Source organism: Mus caroli, chromosome 1 (genome assembly GCF_900094665.2).
Source record: "Mus caroli chromosome 1, CAROLI_EIJ_v1.1, whole genome shotgun sequence".
Lineage (NCBI taxonomy): Eukaryota > Metazoa > Chordata > Mammalia > Rodentia > Muridae > Mus > Mus caroli.
This window is the reverse complement of record NC_034570.1, coordinates 38,665,258-38,685,932: the sequence shown is the minus strand read 5'-3', so window position 1 is coordinate 38,685,932 and position 20,675 is coordinate 38,665,258. Positions and strand designations below refer to the sequence as shown.

At 39.2% G+C, this 20,675-nt stretch overlaps 2 protein-coding genes across 10 annotated transcripts in view; both read right to left on the bottom strand.

Annotated features, from left to right (window-relative positions):
- Positions 1 to 1,681, bottom strand: part of Ercc5 (ERCC excision repair 5, endonuclease) — a 34,756-nt gene extending 33,075 nt beyond the window's left edge. Inside the window, exon 1 of one of the 2 annotated variants that reach the window (XM_029476430.1) lies at positions 1,619 to 1,681. Coding sequence is in view for 1 of the 2 variants with exons in the window: in XM_021160458.2 (XP_021016117.1) it covers positions 1,434 to 1,521 (88 nt within the window). In the remaining variant the exon portion in view is untranslated. Of the gene's footprint in view, positions 1 to 1,433 lie in introns of both variants that reach the window. The other variant, XM_021160458.2, reaches the window with a different exon arrangement.
- Positions 1,682 to 5,117: 3,436 nt separating this feature from the next.
- Positions 5,118 to 20,675, bottom strand: part of Bivm (basic, immunoglobulin-like variable motif containing) — a 22,784-nt gene continuing 7,226 nt past the window's right edge. For 5 of the 8 annotated variants that reach the window (XM_029476439.1, XM_029476440.1, XM_029476432.1 and 2 more), the window contains 9 exons: positions 19,642 to 20,255; positions 18,071 to 18,197; positions 17,019 to 17,114; positions 16,480 to 16,584; positions 16,171 to 16,265; positions 12,531 to 12,663; positions 11,006 to 11,092; positions 7,853 to 7,949; positions 5,118 to 6,764 (listed from right to left, as the gene is read on the bottom strand). In XM_029476439.1, coding sequence (XP_029332299.1) covers positions 6,471 to 6,764; positions 7,853 to 7,949; positions 11,006 to 11,092; positions 12,531 to 12,663; positions 16,171 to 16,265; positions 16,480 to 16,584; positions 17,019 to 17,114; positions 18,071 to 18,197; positions 19,642 to 20,116 — 1,509 coding nt within the window. In that variant the 5' untranslated portion in view covers positions 20,117 to 20,255 and the 3' untranslated portion in view covers positions 5,118 to 6,470. The remainder of the gene's footprint in view (positions 6,765 to 7,852; positions 7,950 to 11,005; positions 11,093 to 12,530; positions 12,664 to 16,170; positions 16,266 to 16,479; positions 16,585 to 17,018; positions 17,115 to 18,070; positions 18,198 to 19,641; positions 20,256 to 20,675) is intronic. The other 3 variants (XM_029476436.1, XM_029476438.1, XM_029476442.1) reach the window with 2 other exon arrangements.

The following is a 20,675-nucleotide window of genomic DNA, read 5'->3' as shown; positions in this document are numbered from 1 at the left end:
GGTCTAAAACCCAAACAGTTTATTTGGAAAAGTATGTAAATTACAAACCTGAGATAATTGTGGATGGTTTATTTATTAGCAAACCAAACAAATTTCTAACACCTAAATTTCAGATATCAGAATTCTCATGATGAAACACAGAAAATTAAATTACAGAAGTAATCAGATTACTTATGTGAGTGTATGCAGAATCCTTCACAATTTTCTTCAAACGATCCATTATTTCAGAAAAGCTTAATAACCTCATAAACATAACTTCACACCCCAAATGGAACTCAGCCATTTATGAATAATCTACATGGATTACTTTTCATTTGACAGCCCTGATGCTAGGATACTTAACTTCCTATTTTTTTATAAAGGCTGGAAGAGAAAATATCGTAAATCCTTGATGGTGTTATCAGCAATACTTTCTCAAAGATGAGATGGAACTCTGGTATGTCATACATCCTAAGAAAGTGCTCTACCACTACTAAACTGAAACCCTTTGATGAGAATTTAAGAACCCCTCACTAAAAATTGTTCTTCCATCATTAATAATGAAGAAATCCTTAAGCTGCAGTGACACCGAAAAACCACTAGGGTGCGTTTACAAAGCTCTTTGAATTACCCAACTTATGGTACCCTGTGCAAAGACTTGTAAGACAAATTTTTAATTTTTGTCATTGATGTATTTGGCATAAGATGTGATTTTTCAAAACTGCAAGTTCTCCATTAATTATAAGCTGGGCACATAGTAAAGAACTGACATAGTTTACAGAATGGCATGGCATGCCACCACCTACGGACACACATACAGGCATGCACGCACACTCAGCAACTATTTACAGGAATTTCTAGTTTTCATTAAGAAAACGAAGTAAAAGTACCTACTAAGATAAAAGAGGCACTGTAAAACGGACCGTGGAACAGACAAACGTAAACAAACCTTCAAAATTGGTATCACATTTTCAAAGTGGGAGAAAAACAAAACTCCAATGACACAAAACGAAAATTCACACACCCATCACAGAAGCTGGAGGAAACTAATTCACTATACACCGTATTAACTTTTTTTATTCCAACAAACAAGAGGTAACTATTCAAAAAGGAGGGTGGGAGGGTTCGGAACTCTTCTTCTCCCCACCCCACCCCACCCCACCCCACCCCCCCACACACACACACAGAGAATAACTTCTCAGATGTACAGTACTACGGAGCCTGACGCTATACCAAATTTTATCATTTAAATCTCCTTATTCTCCACGACAACTCTGTAGCCACTCAGCTGTGAGAACTAAGACACAGGGGGCACAAAATGGGCCGGCCTAAGGAGCGCAGGCCTGCACGCTAGATAGACAGACACCCAATCGACCCCCAGCACCAGGTCCCGGACGAAGCCCAGTCGCCGAGCAGGCGCTCGTCCGGCGCTCCGGAGCCGCCTTTAAGGATACCCACGGCCAGCACCTTGCCCTCCAGCGCCTCCGGGCTGACCCGGTGGCCCGAGCACTCCAGCAGCTTCCACAGCCCCTGCACTCCCATGGCGCAGGCGCTCTCCCCCAGCCGGGTTCGCGGGGCCTTTGTTGCCCGTTAGGATAAAGGATGCGCCCCGCACCAGCACGCAACGCCACCAACTCACACGCAGAGCCCACCGCTCTCCGCCTAAAACCCGCTGTCACCAGGGCTTAAAAGAGGAACACGGCGCTGACGCACTTCCGGAGCGGACCTGGTCTCCCGAACGGAATTTAAATGTAGTGGGAGGAGCAGAAAGGTTTCAGCCCCAGTACTGGCACGCCTAAAAGTACTGAGAAGCAGCACCGGTGACGCCAGCGCCGAGCCTTCCTCCTGTCGCGAGTGATTTCTCCCGCTGACCACAGGATGAAACCTCTTAGTTTCCAAGTGAACGCGAGGGTTGGGATTCCCGCGTTGACACTTGACACATAAATCCCACGCCCGAGCACTCCCGCAGTCAGTGTGTGGTGTGTGGCGATTCAGTTTTGAATCTGTACCTCTGTTCGACTGGCTGTTAGGCGCAAAAAGTATTTGCACATATTGGCTTTCTTAGTGGAGTGAGGTCTCCTTTGTGCATTTTCAGTATCAGTCTCCCCATTGCCTCCCCAGCTTTGCCGATTTGGTGCCAAGTATTGGGTTCGACAAGAAAAGAACGGAAAGATGAGTATCTTGATTTTTGTGAAGGCAAAAGTTTGCACAACGTGCAGTAACTAGGTGGCAGTACAACGCAGTGCTTAACTTTGAATTTCCTCCAGCGTTTGAGTTCCACAGTTGGGAGAAATGACTTGGGGCAGAGTAGAGCCAGGAAAAGACACGGTATGCTCATTCTAAATCGAATGCAGCCCTTTGAGGCCTTACTAAAGAGTTAGCTCTGTGGAGATTACATTTCTTCAGAATTTCTTCTCCGTCATCTGTAAGCAGTACAAAAGAACAATCTTTTACGGAGCAGAGTGAATATGGGCAAAGCACTTAGCATACAATGGCTCAATTTTGATGGACGGTATTGTAATTACATTCAAACCCAGTAAAAAGATTGATACGAAATAATAGATAGCCTGACGTGGTGGCATAAATATCTGGGAGATGGGCAGGAATAACACAAGCTCAAGACTCACATGGCCTTGTCTAAGAAAAAAAAAAAAAAAAGGAAGGAATAGAAGTAGATAATTTCTGGGGGAAAAATTCATTTACAGCTGAAGTCTATCAGAAGTCAAGTTTTAGCAAAAACGTATCTATGTCCAAACAGGTGGTTTACAGTAGCGGTGTTTACTTGTCTTAGTGCCAGCTTATTTTCCACTGGGTGTTAAGTCTCACAAGGGGTTTTTAGCATTCCCTTAATGTGCAAAATTACGGACTTTTGCATTTTAGTAAAGTCGTATTTTACTGAAGGCAATTTAATTGCCTGTTTAATTTTTATCACTTCCAGCAGTAGACTATAAACGTGTTGAAACTGGTATCAATCTTGATGAGTGTTATACCCCTTCCTTAGTAGTCGGTAGCAGGAGTTCGTAAATGTTGCTTAAGTGACCTCTCAAGTCTCCGGTCTGATGCTCCCCAGGACGGACATTTTGCATCCTGTGGAAAATATCTGGAGTAGAGGTCATGCAGATGATAGTTCAGATCTTGGCTGGACCATGGAATTACTATGTATTCAGGTCAGTATCCATGTAGAATGCAAAATTCACGTGTTGAATATAAGTACTGCACAATGTGCCTGTATTCAAAGTGATTTTTAGAAAATGATTGTCAAAACAATAAGGCCATTAGGCACCTAAGGGCACATGAACCAGAACTTAACAAAACCATGTCTGTGTCTGACAGAGTCATGGTCAGTAATAGATCACAAACATGAAGATATGTCTAAGTCCATGGATGTGATTTCTACCTCACCATAGATATACAGAGAGAATATCAGGGTAGCCTCTAATCCAGTATAACTGCTATACTAATAGGAAGGAGTTGGAACATCATAAAGTGTGCCCACAAATACAGGAAAGGCCATGGGAGGACAAAAAGGGTGGCCATCTTCAAGTCCAAAAGATAAGAAACCAAATGTGCCAAACCTTGTCTTAGTCTATGTAACTGTGAGGAAAAAGAAACGAAACAAAACAAACTTGTTTCTAAGCAACCTGAGTACTTTATTGTGAAAGCTCTAGCAAACTAAGACTCTCTATAAATCTAGGCAAGATGCTCCACCAATGAAAGCCTCAGTTTTAGCTGGCACACGTCCCTACCACCAACAGCTGGGGCGCTGTTCTGATTTTCCTATGAAAGCACCTAGAAAGTGATGGCATTGAGATCAGGGCTTTTGTTTTGTTCTTATTTTTTTTTAAGTGAAAGATTGGCAGGGTAGAAATGCTAAGAGTGAAACTGAGTTAAATAATGCCACAGGTTCTAGAGTGGTTGCCTAGGCTCACTCCATGGCTGTAAACAAAGCAACTTGAGAAACACTTCAGTTGCTATACCTGCTTTCTATGATGGGATATGCCCCTGTAACTGTAGTAGTGCATACAGGATTAACAGGTTCTATAAATGTGGTGGTTTCAAAACACTTGGCCCATGGGAAGTGGTACTCTTAGGAGGTGTGCCCTTGTCAGAGGAAGTTCATCACCAGGGGTGAGCTTTGAGGTCCTATTCTCAAGCTCCTCCTAGTGTGGAAAAGAACCTTCTTCCTGGCTGCCTGTGGAAGAGTGTCCTCTCCTGGCTGCCTTCCAATCAGGATGCAGGACTCTCAGCTCCTTCTCCAGTACCATGTCTGCCTGCAGGTTGCCATGCTGATAACAGACTAATCAATTCAAAACACATTTTCAAAATAATAATTATAGCAAGCATTTAAATAGCTTTTCAACTACTATTATAAACACCATACTCATTAGCGTAACCGTTCTTCCACATCACTACCAAAGAGGACATAATCTCACAGGTGAGACAACTTGTAACTTCTGAGTCAATCAGCATCCTTCATTAGAAGATCTGACAATTTCTAAGACAGGTTGACTAACAAATCAAATAGGAATATTACTAGTTTTCAAAAGGAACTTTGCAGGAACTCTTATGCACACCCTGAAAAAAAAAAAAAAACCTCCCACTGAATTCAAACATTCTGTGCTCTGAGTCACTTTTAAATCTGTAAGCTTAAGTTTTAAGTGGCCGTATGTCTGTCAGTGGTTTCAATAAAGCACATGATTAGTGTACAGGGAATAAACTCATCTTATTTTCCCAGCTGTCACTTCGTTCTTAAGGTTTACATCTTATTTTGCATTTGTATTCTTTTCTCTTAGCTCTTCAAACCTATTGCTTTGAAATACTCAATTGAACTATTAAAAACAGTTTATATTGAAAATATGCTTGAACCACAAAAATTCCAACCTTGTTTTTTTTTTTTGAAATTAATATAAGAAAGTTTCCAAATCACGTTGTGAAGGATTAGAGAATCAGTGCTCAAGTACTTGAAACTTAGCAAGCATGGCATGGAAGTTATTGCCTTTTCACATTGTTCCGGTGATTATAAAAATTGTAAGATGTTTCTTATAACACTGATTACATGGAATTAGCAAATTATCATATGCTTCACACAGTTACAAGAATACACGCTAACTTAAACATAGACATTAAAATTCATAGGATTAAAAGTAGAAAACAAAACTTTATTTGATGAAAACATTTTCAAAGTTCCAGTGTGAAGTAACAAAATCAACACCTACAAATCTTTCAGTCCTTTACATGTCAAGCTAAATAATCTCCTTAGAAACAGGACTAGTTTGTAATTCTGTAGGCTAAACATATATGAGTGGATAGATGATATGAAATTCAAGAGAAAAATGAAATTTTTTTTTAAAAAGTCAAAATCTGAAACCTCCCTTTGAGGTGTATTGCAATGGTTCCAACATACTCAGCACCTTGTAATCACCAAGTTACTGATTTGAATCCTGGAATGAACGTACGATGTGAAAGAACAGCATCACAGACGGCTATGAGTCACACCTTGGCAGCAAAAGGAAAACAGCCGCTGAAGAGGAGCTCAAGTATTGAATTCACACTTCCAGAATATGTAACTCACACTTCAAACACCTAATTGCTTGGATGTTTCACAAAAGGAAACGGCTCAGGGTTGAAAATACAAAGTCTTCCTCAGAGTGAGCTGGACGTTGCCAACATGTCGTCAGTGCTATTGTTAACACATGACTCCATGAAGAGACAAGTCACAGCACATGTTACCGTGGATATAGAAACTTTGGATGCCAAGTGCTCTCTAACTATATCCCTGAAACAAGGTTTGTTCTAGAATATCAGACTTCGCTCCAGACCTATATTCTTCTTGTAGCTATTTCACAACCACATGCCAAGTCAAGAATATCAGAATCAATGACCTAAGTCACCCATCTGCACCTAGAGAAAAGGTCAGTGTCTGGAGTAGTTTCTGCTGCTTTTTGGAGAATCCTGAGAGTTATTCAGGAAAGCAACGATGGGAGGTGGGTACTGTTAGCACTGAAAGAACAACTAGACTAGAAAGATAATTTTAAATTAGTTTTAACCATGAGCAAAAACTACACCTTGACTGCCCCCATTTTTTAAGGACAGATGATGCCTTAGGAATTAAAGTATTGTAATAAATGACTAGGGATCAAGTATCAATAAATCGCTTCATGCTTAAGTAGTTCAAGTTTTGATGCTGTTAAATGCATTTGTGTTTTTGCTTTGAAGCCATTTTGATTGTATTGGATTTTGTGAAACCCTTTGTCCAGATTGCTTACTACTTTTAACTTTAGAAGGGCGGAATTCTGTGCTTACCTGCCTGTATATTTGAAGCCAACCATAGTAATCCTATGTAGGCTTTTTTTTACTAAAGAACTACAGGGTATATTTTGTACCACAAAATCTGTTCCTATTGACAGACTTAATAAAACCAGCTGATGTCCTAATGCAGTCCTGTACATAACAGCTGTGTGGGTGACCCCAGTGGCTAAGTTTTGGCATGGTCAGTCATTGCCATTATAATCTCTAAAGCTGTGGTAGCCACTGTTCCTTCTCTCGTGGATGCTAGACATATTCTTCCATGCTGAGTCCTGATGGAAACTTGCACTGAAGGACCTGCCCAGGCGCCCATGCTGCTTCTTAGAGATATTGTCCTCACTCTCAGATTTGGCAATTCCAGGGACATGTGTGGGATGTTGTGATTCTTGTGTAATGGTTCCAAATGGAAAGTTCCAAAAGCCAAATCTCTGCCAACTGAGTCTCTGGAATGCGATGATGCAATGCAAATTTCCTCCAACCTGAGAAGGGAAAAAAGAGGAAGACAATAAAGAGAAAATAAGTTTGTAAGTTTTTAGGGTTCTTATTGACTCCCTTGATGATGTTATTCTTCCACATGTCTGAAAACACTACTACTCTGCCTTATCAGAGCACTCTAACATACTCACCTTTCCCCACAGCTGCCTTGACATTATAACCAAGCCCTTAGGGACCAGAGCTCTTGTGTCCCATATGCCCCTCCACAGCCTAGAATCAGCATAGTCATATCCTCATATTCCCGACTCACAAATCAAAATCAGCCTTTCTTCTGCTGTGTGTGTAGTCTCCTCCCCTCCATTCTACTAAAATCCTATCTTATTCCCTCCCACATGCGAGTGTGTGTGTGTGTGTTTACACAAGGCTTTTGAGCGCACGCCTTTAATCCCAGCACTCGGGAGGCAGAGGCAGGCGGATTTCTGAGTTCGAGGCCAGCCTGGTCTACAAAGTGAGTTCCAGGACAGCCAGAGCTATANAGANAAACCCTGTCTCGAAAAAAACCAAAAAAAAAAAAAAAAAATTAAAAAAAGAGACATAATCTCAATAGCTTAAGATAGCATGAAAATCCTCTCACCCAAGAGCTGAGATTACAAGCATGCGCTACCACTCCCGGCTTCCTTTATAGTAAAAGGTTGCCTACTCAATCTCTGTTATATCTATTTCTGAAAGGTTCCTTCTGTAGTCATGCTTGAACACCTGGCTCTGTCTTGGGACCATAATTTACCCAACTTGGGCCAAGACTATAGAGCTCAACCAAGGAATGTTAAGTCTCAATCTACCCCTGAGAATAAAGAGTTGAACGTTATTGTTCAAGAAATTTACATTCAGATAAAGCACTTAGTACAACACAGCCTACAAAAGCCATTCTACCAATACTGCAGTGCTGGGTGCCATTTCCTTATGACTATCCTTAGCTGGAAGCTTAAAGTTAGCCTGAATCCTTAAAATAATCTTACCTTTCTGACTAAGGTAGTTTGAACTTGGTTTCTGTCATTTACCAAGACAAGATTATTAATAAAACATTGCAATCTGGTCATTCGACAAGTTACTTCCAATGTAGTAGTAGTCTTACCTTCTTTGTTTTCCGGAACTGCAGCCCCCTCTCTAGATGTCGGATATCTAAGAATTCTGGATTTTGAGTGTTTAGATCAGTGACAATATCTGCCCATCTATAGTAAGAAAAAGGACAGTTTTCTTCAGGTTCAAAGTACCACTTTAGTAAGCTTTTTCCATGAGCAAGCTGCCACAATAATTTTGTGTGTAAGTGACAGTTATGGTTATCCAATTACTGTCAATATACCAGATAATACCTGGCAGGCTAAAGCAGTGCCATGCTACACTTTCTATTATACTCAAGTCAATTTATTTTCTTATGGGGGGGCAGCAATGGGGTATGGTTTTGTATGTTATATAAGCTGGCCTTGAACCCCTTGGTTTACAGGATCCTTTTGCTTCATTTACCCATGTGCCACATTCTGTCAGAATTACTAATAAATAATATACTAATAAAATGCTTGTGGAGAAAAATCAAAGCACGTTTTATACAAATAATAAGTAAATTTGGCAAAGATGTGAAAATCAAGGTCTATATAGTAAAATAGAGTTCTTTTTCTTTATATTACAGCAATAACATAAAATGAAATTTTTAAATTAATTTACAATAGGAAAAATCATTTAAAGGACATTATGTGTTTTTTTTTTTTTTTTTGAAAAATCAAAATCAGTGCTAAAGGAAATTAAAGTTCTGAGTATGTGGTGATACAGTCTGTGATGTTAGCTTGTAAGAGTCCATGTCATTATGATGCCAGTTCTCCCTTAACTACACCATGAATTCTCAGATTGTGTCAGCATGTGTGTATGCACAGGCAATAGTGAAAAAGAGCAAAGGTATGTGTCAGGAGCCATCATAGGACAAGCTAATAACTAGCAGGTGATCTTCCTGAGATGGCCTGCCTCGGATTGTAATCCATGACAGATTTGACCCCATAGGCAAGGCCCAAGAGAAAATCATTTTAGGAAAGATTCCTGCTATTAATATATTTCTCCTGTTATTATTAAACATATACAACAATCACTAGGTATTAGCCCACCCTTTTGAGTAGCTTTCTGCAGATTTACAAAGATGTACTGTCTTGTAGTAATGCTATATAGACAAATAAATTATTCTTAAACAAATAAGAATAATTCTTATGATGATCCTATAAGAATTCCTAAAATTATATCAGTATTTCTTAAGCTCTTTTATAGTGGGACTGCTCTTAGGTCTCTTCTGATTGTCAAAACTGCAATGAGAACTCTGCCAGTCTTCCATTGTGTCACCAGGTAATTGCTTCTAGATAGTGACTAGACTTTCTACTACCCAGAGCACATTCCAAGAGGTTGTAAAACCATTAACTACGGTCATAAAAAGGGAACTAACAATTTACTATAGGTGGTAGGGGAGAAGATAAAATATTGACAGGGTTTATCTATACAAACCTTCACTAATAACTTAGTTACAGTTTTTAACTTCCAGTGAACCTGTAGAGCTGTGACAGGTGATGAATGTTTAGCCAGATAATTACTCCTAATGGATATGCATGTAAACATTCTTTGTCGTAAACTTCTTATTCTATTTATGATTTGAATTTGTGCAAACTTGGGGTGAACTTTTAAGCGTGTAACCATGTATTCTGAAAGGTGTTTAAGTGCTGAGGTCAAAGAGAAGAGTCAGAACTGAACTGAGCAGAATCTTTTTAGACAAAACATTTTTTAGTCAGATATAAACAAAACTTAAGAGAGAGCAGAAGAAGAAGGCAGGCTTCTTAGCCTGAAACAGAACAGGTCTAGTCTTAAAGGCAAGCTTAGTACTATTAAAAGGAATAAAGCTTTCTTCTTACAAACATGAGTTTAATTAATTTGGCATTAAAATGGTAGAAGCCTTTTCTCTCCCTATGCAATAAAGATTGGAGCTCATCTTTCATCCAGAATGAGTGAGTTCTTTCTGCACTGGTGCTTGGTCTTTTGCTTCAAATGCATATGTAAGTATGGATGTGTGTGTGTGTGTGTGTGTGTGTGTGTATGTGTGTGTGTGTAATTGTGGGAATGAATGCAAGCTGGATCTAACTGGTTTGAATGGATATGTATAAATGTGCATGTGTGAATCTGCATATGAATTCATGTGCATTTATGCATATTTGCTTATGTAAAGTTTTTCCTTCTTGCGAGCATTATTCTTGTCTTCTGGTTCAATAGAAGTTTATTGATCCAAAGGGAAAATTATTCCCTGCCCCCACTTAGGATCTTTCTGCTATTCCCCATTCTCCTAGATAGCTTTCATAGGTAACTTTTTACAACTTAGTAATAAATGCTATAAACACTTTTCAAAGAGTCCCTTTTTCTTCCTGGGACTTCTACTAGCAGGCTGAAAGTTAGAGCTGTGCAGTTCCTGCTGAGATAGAACAAAGGCCACTTTACTTAATTCCCCACTGTAGGCTACAGGTGTCAATCACCTAAGCCAACAGCTTTTTACTCTCAGAATTCGCAAGAAAGCTTTTAGGACTTTAGAAGGTATCTCCAGCATTTTAGTATCGTTAGAGAGCTAGAATGTCTGGAGATCCTCAGTCTTTAAAGCCACACCAGAGTCCTACTCTATGCCCTGTCTCTACCCTCTCTGGGCCAGGAGCTCTCAGCAGGTGTGGGGAAACAGAGTAGGGGAGAGAAAAAGAGACTAACAAGGAGGGAGGGAGGGAGGACAGGCAGGTGCATGCACATGCCACTCTGTATCTCTGGAGTTTGGAAGAGAACTATTGGTTCTCTCATTCTACCATGTTGACTCCTGGGATCTAACTCAGATCATCAGGCCTGCATGCAAGCACCTGTATCTGGTAAGCCACCACACTAGTCCTAAACATTTTATTTTAATCAAATATGCATCAGGACTTTTAGCAGAAATGAACCAATTCTAATTTTTTTAGAGAAAAAAATCGTTACTTATATTGGAAAGCAGAGAGAGAGAGAGAGAGAGAACATGACTTCTGTGGTAATGGGAAACATAACTGGCTAGCTGTGGGGTTGCAGAGAACTAGAATGCAGCAGAACTTTCTGTGGCAAGACTGTACAGAGTAATGACCACACAAGTGTGCACATTTATCTACATGCATCTAGTTACACAATTTTGATCTGTTCTTTCGGTGAAGGAACTATTACCTCAATTAAAGAAAACATAAAGGCCACTAAAACATACCTTTTACAGTGAATGGCAGGATGTTTTCTACTTGACTCTCCAATTAAAATCCAGTATTCTACTTCTTGTGAAGAGAGGGGCCCCCTGCTAAAAAGAAAATACATTCACAATCAGCTTGATAAATGGCATTCACTCCCCAGAGAATGCTCTTTGAACTAAAATACACTGATACTCAAAGATGGCTTTGTTAATCTAGGATGGATATGAGCACTTAGGTTTGGTCCCATTCTAGAAATCCTTGAATTAGGTTTGAGCTTTATTACTTCCATATTCAAAATCTAGGGTTATAAGCATTTTAACATATCACCGCCTTGGATCAGAGGAGATGATGATGATTTTAAACACACAATGTTCCGGTCCCATCCCCAGAAACTCTAATTCAAGTCTGGAGAGGAGCCTGGAGATTTACATAATTTTTATGAAAAAAAAATCAGATGGTTCATAGGCACAGGCATTCACTGGAGAAGCCTAACTATTAAAGGAGCAGAGCAGCAGATGTCAATGCATGCTTTACATTTGATAGGTATCTGAGGAAGGTAAAGGCAGAGGTTGGAACTATCAAAGAAGTGCAAAAGTGCCCCTCACTCCAGAAAGTGAACAGAGCATGTCAGGAGTTGGAGAGAAAGCAGTTCTATTCTTGCTCCTCATACACAAGTAGTGTTCACCCTCCTAAGCTCTCCAACTTCTGCTCCTCTGTTTCAGGTTCCCTTAGGCACCACATCCAAGGACCTCTGAGTGGGGCTCCAGGGATTCATGACCTCCAGTCCTAAAGGCCAAGCCTTGTTCTCTAGCCAGAATCTGGGCCTTCACTGAAGAGATAACTTCCAAGAGCCTCCCAGTCTTTTCATCCTCCCTAATCACTAGTCTCAGCAATCCAAGGGTGAATCAACCAGCAGATCAGTGGGGTAAGACAGTCATGCCACCTGTTCTTAAAACTAACCTCTGTTTTCAGGTCCCTTATGAGGAACTTGGTAAAGAGAATAACATTCAAACTCAGCAACCTCTCAGCTGCTCTCATAAGCATCTCCTTCAAAGAGACAGCAGTGTATGTGTATGTAAAAGCATGTTGTTCAAAAAGACAGAAACTGGATTAAGAAAAGCAAGAGGCAAATATAACCAAGAAGATTAGAGATGAAACTGGTCCTGAGCTCCCTTGGAGAAAAATCCTAACAATTCCTTAGTTCTTCACTATGAGCATAGATGGTGCTTTTTAACGTACTTAGTTGTAGCACTCTTGACACAAGGACATGTATGGCAATGGAGAGGACACAGGGAATAACATGGGAAGGCCCCTGCATCTGTGTATAATAATCATAAAAGTACATCAGATGGCTTTTTCTAACAATGACTGAGCAACAGCTCTGAAGTGCAATCAGTCCTGCAAAACATATGCACACTTGGTTTGAATAAAACACATTACCAAGCTTCCCAATTTCTAAGAGACTAGAATTTGTTTAATTCCCAAAATTACTTTGTACATCAAATTTTCCTAGTGCTGTGCCTTTATCAAGTATAGAAATCTTACCTGAATGCTTTATTAGCTTTCACAGGGGTTGCTTCAAAGCCAATTGGACAGAAATAATGATTTTGGCAATGATAGATATAAGCCAGTGACTCATCTTTCAATCCTCGGGTCAACTTTGATAAGGCCCCTGGAGCTACAAAGACAAAACCAGACAAACTGAGGAACACAAAGCAATGTCCACATTTAATGCAGAGGACTAGTTAAGGACTAAAAGACAGAATTTGGAATACACTGAAATTCTGAGTTTCATGGAGGGAATGAGAAGCTACCAATGTGGTCAAAAACATGAATTAATTTACTTTTAATTTTAGATAAACTCAGTAGTAAAACAAATGTCCTTGCTTATCAGAACTTTCTAAAAATATACCAAGTTGTCTAAGATATTCAATGATTGTGTAAAACCCAGTAATTGCACAATCACAGTCTTAGCTTCTCTGTTGTGGACATCCCTCACTACCAGCGTCTGAATGAGCATGCCCAAGTGAAACATGTGTCTATAAACTCTCACATATAAACTAAGTCTACAAAAGAATTACAAAAGGACCTTAAATTAGGTTAAATTATAGACATTCTAATGTCTGGATGAAACATCTACATGCAACTTAAAGTTTATTAATGCATATGAATAAACACAAACCTTAAATAACAACAAACTACAACAATGGTGTGCATGCATACACACACACACTCATACACACACACACATGCATGCACTTAAGTGTACCTGCCACACAATAAGACTCACACCTGCCACATAGCAAATATTATCATTGTATTGACTCGTTTTTATGTCAACTCCCACAAGCTACAGCCATTTGAAAGGAGGAAACATTGATTTAGAAAATACTTTCATAAGATTTGGCTGTAGGGGAGCCTGTAGAACATTTTCTTAATTAGTAATTGATGTGGGAGGACTCAGCCTATTGTGGGCAGTGCCATCCCTGAGCTACTGGTTCTGGATTCCATTAAAAAGTGGTCTGAGCAACCCATGTGGAGCAGGCCAGTAAGCAGCATTTCTCTATGGTCTCTACATCAGGTCCTGCCTCCAGGTTCCTACCCTGTCGAGTTCCTGCTTTGACTTTGCTCAATGGACTGGGATTCAGGACACACCAGCCAAATGCCTCCCTAAGTTGCTTTGGTCATGGTTTTCATCACAGCAATAGGAACACTAAGACAATTGTCTTTCTACACCTGCATCACACAGAACAAAGGCATCAGCTCTGCAGTCAAGGCTGGAGTTACACAACTGTTTCTCCTCATCTGTTGCCCATCACTGTAATAGCTGTCAAATGATTTCCAAAGTATTAGCATAAGAAACACAATTTTATCAGCACTCAGTACTCAAAGCCATTAACTGAGATTTCATTAACTTCCATTCCTGGAAGAACTTAAATTATTCATTAACAAGTAGTCCATTAAAACTGGGAACCCTAAAAAAAGCAAGCTGAAAGCCTGCATGGTATGTTCACAGCGATCGATTTTCTGACCACTGAAGTAGCTGGTGACCACCGAGATCTGTTAGTCAGTGTGTGCAGCAGCTCCACAGAGGCAACCTGACTGCCTCACAAGGGTTTGGGGTGGGAGCTCTGCCTATACATAAGTTAATGTGTCTGGTCTCTACTCTGAAGTTCTATCAAGGCATTCCACATAAGCTTTCACTTCTAAGTAGATCAACACAGACAGGGAGTCCTCTCTACTAAAATCTCTACTTCACAAAGACCAGTAATGATTAGCTACTCCCCAGGATTGAGTTGTATTCCTTCACATCTTAAAAACTGACCCCCCTACCTTGACAGTTTAGATAAAGAATTTTTAGGAATAAATTCAGAACAGTCTTTAATTTCCATAAAAGAGCATGACTGTAAATAGATTCCAGATGGTGGATTCAGTTAACTTTACTCTGTAGACGCAAACATTGTAAAAGATGACTATTACCACCATTGCCATAGAAAAACTCCTGAAATGTCTTTAAATTTAAATTAATCAATGAGAAGCTTTCTCAGATAACTGAGCAATCCTGCTGTCTTAGCCTCCTCAGTGCTTGGACCACAGACATTGAGTCAATATGCCTGCCATCCCAGACATACACAATAAAAGAGATTCTTGCCAGCAGTAGTGGCACATACCTTAAGGCCAGAACTCAGGAGGCCAAGGCAGGTGGATTTCTGTGACTTCAAGGTCAGCCTTGACTGCAGAGCTGATGCCTTTGATCTGTGTGATGCAGGTGTAGAAAGACAATTGTCTTAGTGTTTCTATTGCTGTGATGAAAACCATGACCAAAGCAACTTAGGGAGGCATTTGGCTGGTGTGTCCTGAATCCCAGTCAATTGAGCAAAGTCAAAGCAGGAACATATGCATATAGGTCATTTTAAACCTTGTAAAGGAAAACACTTTATTCCATTCTATAAGTAAATGACTGTGCATATCTTTAAGGATGTTTAAACAGAGGTAAACGAAATCAGAGTGTGCCTGCCGGTGCCAAGCAGCCTAACATATCCTAGTCCGTTAGGAAACTGGATAACAGCATTCATATCCATCTACTCATTGTATAAATAACTCAGGAAGAACTGGAGGAACCAGGACCATTAGAAAGTAAACCAAGTACTGTTGTTCTAAAGATCCATACACTAAAATCTCTAACAAATTATGCTCCAAAACATACTGGACAGCACAGTTGATCAAAAAAAACCAATCATAAAATTTCTGAATACTAATCCTAAGCTAACACTCAGGAGCCCTTTTGTTGTTACATTTTATTAATTGTTTTATATTTTTACACTTTGAGAATGTTGTCAAATTTGCATTACTACCTATAGTTTCTCAATACCCTGTATTCTTTCGCATCAATTATCCATCTGTTTTTACATCCGCCTTTATCACCTTTGAAGCTGAGGTTAATCGTTAATCCTTACCACAGCACCCCACTGTAACAACCTTAAATAAAGTCTCCCATTTCCAGGATAGTCAGAAAAGTTTCTTCTTTAACAGCAGGACCTTACAGCAGCCTGCCCCATAAATTTCAAAGTTTATTGTGACCATTTATAAGTTGAAATCATTAAACAATACAAATAATTCAACTAATAGATAACAAATAATCCTTAAGTTCAACTTCATTAATGTGTCTGTTAAAACCAAGACTTTTTCACAACAGAGTGTTGTCACTTCCCAGTTTATTACCCTGCTGTTCTGTGTATTCACTTGATGCCAGTCCAGCATCACATGTCCTCAAGTGCTTTCACTTTGTTTTAAAACAAACTGTAAATTCCATGCTTTTTCCTAGAAGTGAACACACACACACATGCACACACAAATATAACAAGTCCTAAACCATACAAACAATGTGTTAAGAGCAGTGTTTATAAATATGCTTTAAATTTCTAACATCTACATAGAAATATCAGAAGGGGTGAAAATGGAACTGAATACTGAAAGTGCCCTATATATTACTATCATGGATTTCCTCTTAAAGAGGTAAGAAAACATCAAACTATTAAAAGTTAATTTGATATCCCAGGAAACAATGTGGCCAATTTTTGCAATGTACTCAACCTGAAAGTTTGGTGTGTGTGTGTGTGTGTGTGTGTGTGTGTGTGTGTTTGTGTTTGTGTTTGTGTTTGTGTTTGTGTGTATTTTCACCTACCAGTTTCTCCAGCTGTTTTGTTCTTCCCATGGGGCTTATATAGAACGTAAGAGCATCCTTTCACATGAAAGTGGTCATTAATTTGTCTAAACCATCTGAAATTAAGAAGAAGATTTGCTCATAGCAATAGTTTCATAACACAGGCTACTGTCCTAATTGTACAGAAACCCAAGCACAGCCCACACATGGCATATCTTAGGGAGCCTGTGACCCAGCAGCAAAGTCTATCTTGTACTGTCCCCAAACACTACACAGTTATCACTTCACAGAATAAAAGGAAGGTGTTGTCCCTAAGTGGCAGCTCCGTACCTCATGAGTGTTGTATTTCCAGTGAAAGGGCCAAACCTAATATCTTCAAATGGGGGTTGAAAGCCCAAAATATGTAATGCCTCTTCTTGGGTAATAGGTGGGAGACTATAAAAGAAACATTCCTTTCATTTCACAGTTCCAGTCATATGCAAATAAAATATGCCCCAGTGTTAGTAATATATAGGTTTAGCTTAGAAACATTTTAGCAATATTTTTCATTTATTTTCTTGAAAAGAATACATGCAAATATTTTAACCTGAAAGGCTTATAACAATACACACAATTTTTCTCAGTTTGTATAAAGTCAACTCTCAGACTTTCTATTATAAAACAGGTTCCTTAAAATTAGACAGGGTCTCTATGTAGCCCTAGATGTCTTAGAATCTATTCTGTAGACCAGCCTGATTTCCAGCTCACGGTGATCTGCCTCACTCTGCCTCCTGAGTGCTGGGATTAAAGGTGTGCATCACCATACTCAGTTTCCTTCAGACTACTTTCAAAGATGGAGTTTGGTGTTAGCAGTAAGCTGCCATACTTACTTCCCAGCTCCCATTATGCTGTATAAGAAATTCCAACAAGAAATCAATGAGGAGATACCACATGAAGTCTTGTACTGTGGTCGGCTTATGCAGTACCTGGGAAATCAAACAGTATTCTTCACTTGAATGAATACAAAACATGCAGAACAGAAATATAGAGCTTATGGGTGATTTAAAATGTGGCCATAATACAAACTTCAATGCAGTGTAACTCATTTTTTGTTTAAAGTATCTCCTACCTATTAAACACATAAAAAAATGCATGAACGTAAAAATCATGTTTTATCAAGATGAGCTACATTATGGCTAGCAACCTACTAAAGTATGTCTTATTCAAACCAAGAAATGTTGATACCAACGACTCAAATTTCTATGTGAATTCTCATTTGAGTAGGCCCAGCATCCTTTGTGGCTTCTGAAACACTGGAGAAGAAAGCAAACTGCTCTCCTTTTGTCAAGAGGTTCAGAGATTCTTCTCAGACTAAAGCACATCCCATGAACCCCTGGACAGAAATTCCCAGAACAGAATTGTCACTGGGGACCTAAAAGGAAAACACAAATCCTCCAGGGAAAGACGGAGACAAAGAAAGAAAGCTGGAAACTCTAAATTGAAACTCATGGGCCATGACAAACAAGCACGTATATGATGAACGTTTAGAACAATCTAGAGAGTGTCAATTTCGTCTGAAAAGTATACATACAGGAAATATTGTTAATTTTACTAGGCATGGCAATAATTAAAATAGCTGTAAGCTAACAATCACTTCTACAGAATTAGTCAACAAAGAACAACCAGGTGAATGACTATTCCGACTTTAAGTATCAGCCAATGTAGCTTACCATTAAGAGGGAGCACTGAACGAGACTGACAGCCAGGCTGAGCTAAACTATACTACTTCCAAAATCGGAGCTATACCTAAAGTATCTAGACATGATTTTGGAACTAACAGTGTTTGTAATTAATATAATTTATTAACCTATACTCAGCAAAATTAATGTAAAATTACATATTTTTAAGATTGGAAAAAGTAAAAACTGACATGGCCACATACCATCGCCTAAGGTCTAACACTTTGCGTTGTTTAACATCATCAAGAGGAGAATAGTGGAGACACTCCCTCTGATGCCGCCATTTTTTATCTGATGTTTTCTTCTTGGAAAATTGTTTCTTTACATTGCCTACAGAACAAAGAAGTAATACAAGAAATGTTCAGATAAACTAACACCCATGCCAGAAGTTACAACAGAATTAGAGGACTGGCCAAGCATTCTGAAAATGGTATCTGCAAATGTCTCAAAGTAATACCTGTGTTTCTAGAATAGTACTCTTCTCTAGAGAGAAAGCAGGAAGAGAATTAAAAACAATTTGAACCATCAGAAACGGTATTTCCTATCAAGATTGTATCCAAGTCCAGAGCTAGACTCTTAGAGCAGGTTAAAATAACATGAGAAATAAAATGGACTTTAGAATATGGTTTAGAAAAGAGAGCTACATAATTGTAGCTTTAAATAAAATCAAGACTTTGATCAAAATGAATGTTCTTTTTTAATTCAAATTTTTTCAAAACAAAAATGTCTTCATACCTCCTGAATTAGAAAATATTATCACAGGGATGGTTCAATATACGGAAATCCATCAACGTAATCCAGTATATAAACAAACTCAAAGACAAAAACCACATGGTCATCTCGTTAGATGCGGAAAAAGCATTTGACAAGATCCAACACCCATTCATGATAAAAGTCTTGGAAAGATCAGGAATTCAAGGCCCATACCTAAACATGATAAAAGCAATCTACAGCAAACCAGTAGCCAACATCAAAGTAAATGGTGAGAAGCTTGAAGCAATCCCTCTAAAATCAGGGACTAGACAAGGCTGTCCACTTTCTCCATACCTATTCAACATTGTACTTGAAGTCCTAGCCAGAGCAATTCGACAACAAAAGGAGATCAAAGGGATACAAATTGGAAAAGATGAATTCAAAATATCACTTTTTGCAGATGATATGATAGTATATATAAGTGACCCTAAAAATTCCACCAAAGAACTCCTAAGCCTGATAAACAGCTTCGGTGAAGTAGCTGGATATAAAATTAACTCAAACAAATCAATGGCCTTCTGCTTGTGGACGTTGTACATCGTGGTGCGCACTAGGCTCCGCACCACGATGTACAACGTCCACAAGCAGGGACTTTTGGGATAGCATTGGAAATGTAATTGAGGAAAATATGTAATAAAAATATTAAAAATTTTTAAAAAAAGAAAATATTATCACATCTCTGCAAAACTATAAGATAATGGTAATATTCTGGTTATGTCAGTAGCCTTTTCAAAGCTACTGTATTCTTATCTTTAATACTTATATTTCATTCTTTTTGATTTTCAAAGCTGCTCAAATGCACATATGGTATTAGAAGTTTCCATGGGCAACACAGTCAGGGACTAACTATGTCTAGGGTTACTTAAGAAAGAAACAAAACAAAACCAAAAACTGCAATGACAGATAAGATGGCACTGACGCTGCTGGCTTAGCAACAGAAAACATTTCATTGGAAGACTTAGCAATAGATAGCATTTGTTTCTGATTGTTGTTACTTGTAAACTTCATAGCTCCTTCTTACCTGACTTATGTATCAAATTTGTAGTCACCCCATCAAATTCAGATTTATCAATTTCCCATGCAAGAGGTAGCTTGCCCATGCCAGTGGATAAGTTTTCCAAGTTATTTTCTTCATTATAGATTATTTCTGATGTACTAGTTGAAATTCCAATATATCTTGTAGTATTTCCAGCAGAAAGAGAGGTGTTATCAGGGAGGCAAGCAGAGCGGGCTAGGCTAGGAGTTTTGTAGACTGATGTTGCCTGGTTGAGGAAGGCGTAATCTGAGCAGATGGCATAAATTTTCTCTCGAGTGTGAGTCACTGGACAACTTGATGGGTAATGCCCATCTCCTCTGGGCGCTATGGGTGCTTCTGAGGCACTTGTGTAGAAAGATGGTACAGCACCTTGTAGACCCTCTTCTGGTGACTTGTTCTCAGATGTGTGCTCACCATGTCCAGGATCAGTGGCTTTTCCAGCTTCAGTGGCGTTAGGCATGAGAGCAAATGCAGATGTCTCTGTTCCTAGGAAGAAGCCGCAACCCTCTCTTTAAAAAAAAAAAAAAAAAAAAAAAAAAAACACCTTTGGCAAATGTTCACAGGATTCTAAAAAAGCTTGAGAGTTGACAAATGGGATCCTAAGAAAAGACAGAGAAGACAAATGGTTGACTATCCAGCAGGCATGATGAATGGCAATAAACATTACTGTGAGTATGATTCATATACCTGCACTCAATGCATATAGATTTTATGACCATACATCCTGAGTTACGATTACTAACCATCTATCTTACATTAAAGATGAGCTTGCGGATGGGGAATATGGCTTAGTTGGTTAAGGGTGTGTCATGCAAATATGAGGATCTGAGCTGGATCTCCAGCACCCACATTAAAAAATAGATCAAGCCGGACGTGGTGGTGTACACCTTTAATCCCAGCACTCGGGAGGCAGAGGCAGGCGGATTTTTGAGTTTGGGGCCAGCCTGGTCTACAAAGTGAGTTCCAGGACAGCCAGGGCTATACAGAGAAACCCTGTCTCAGAAAAAAAAAAAGAAAAA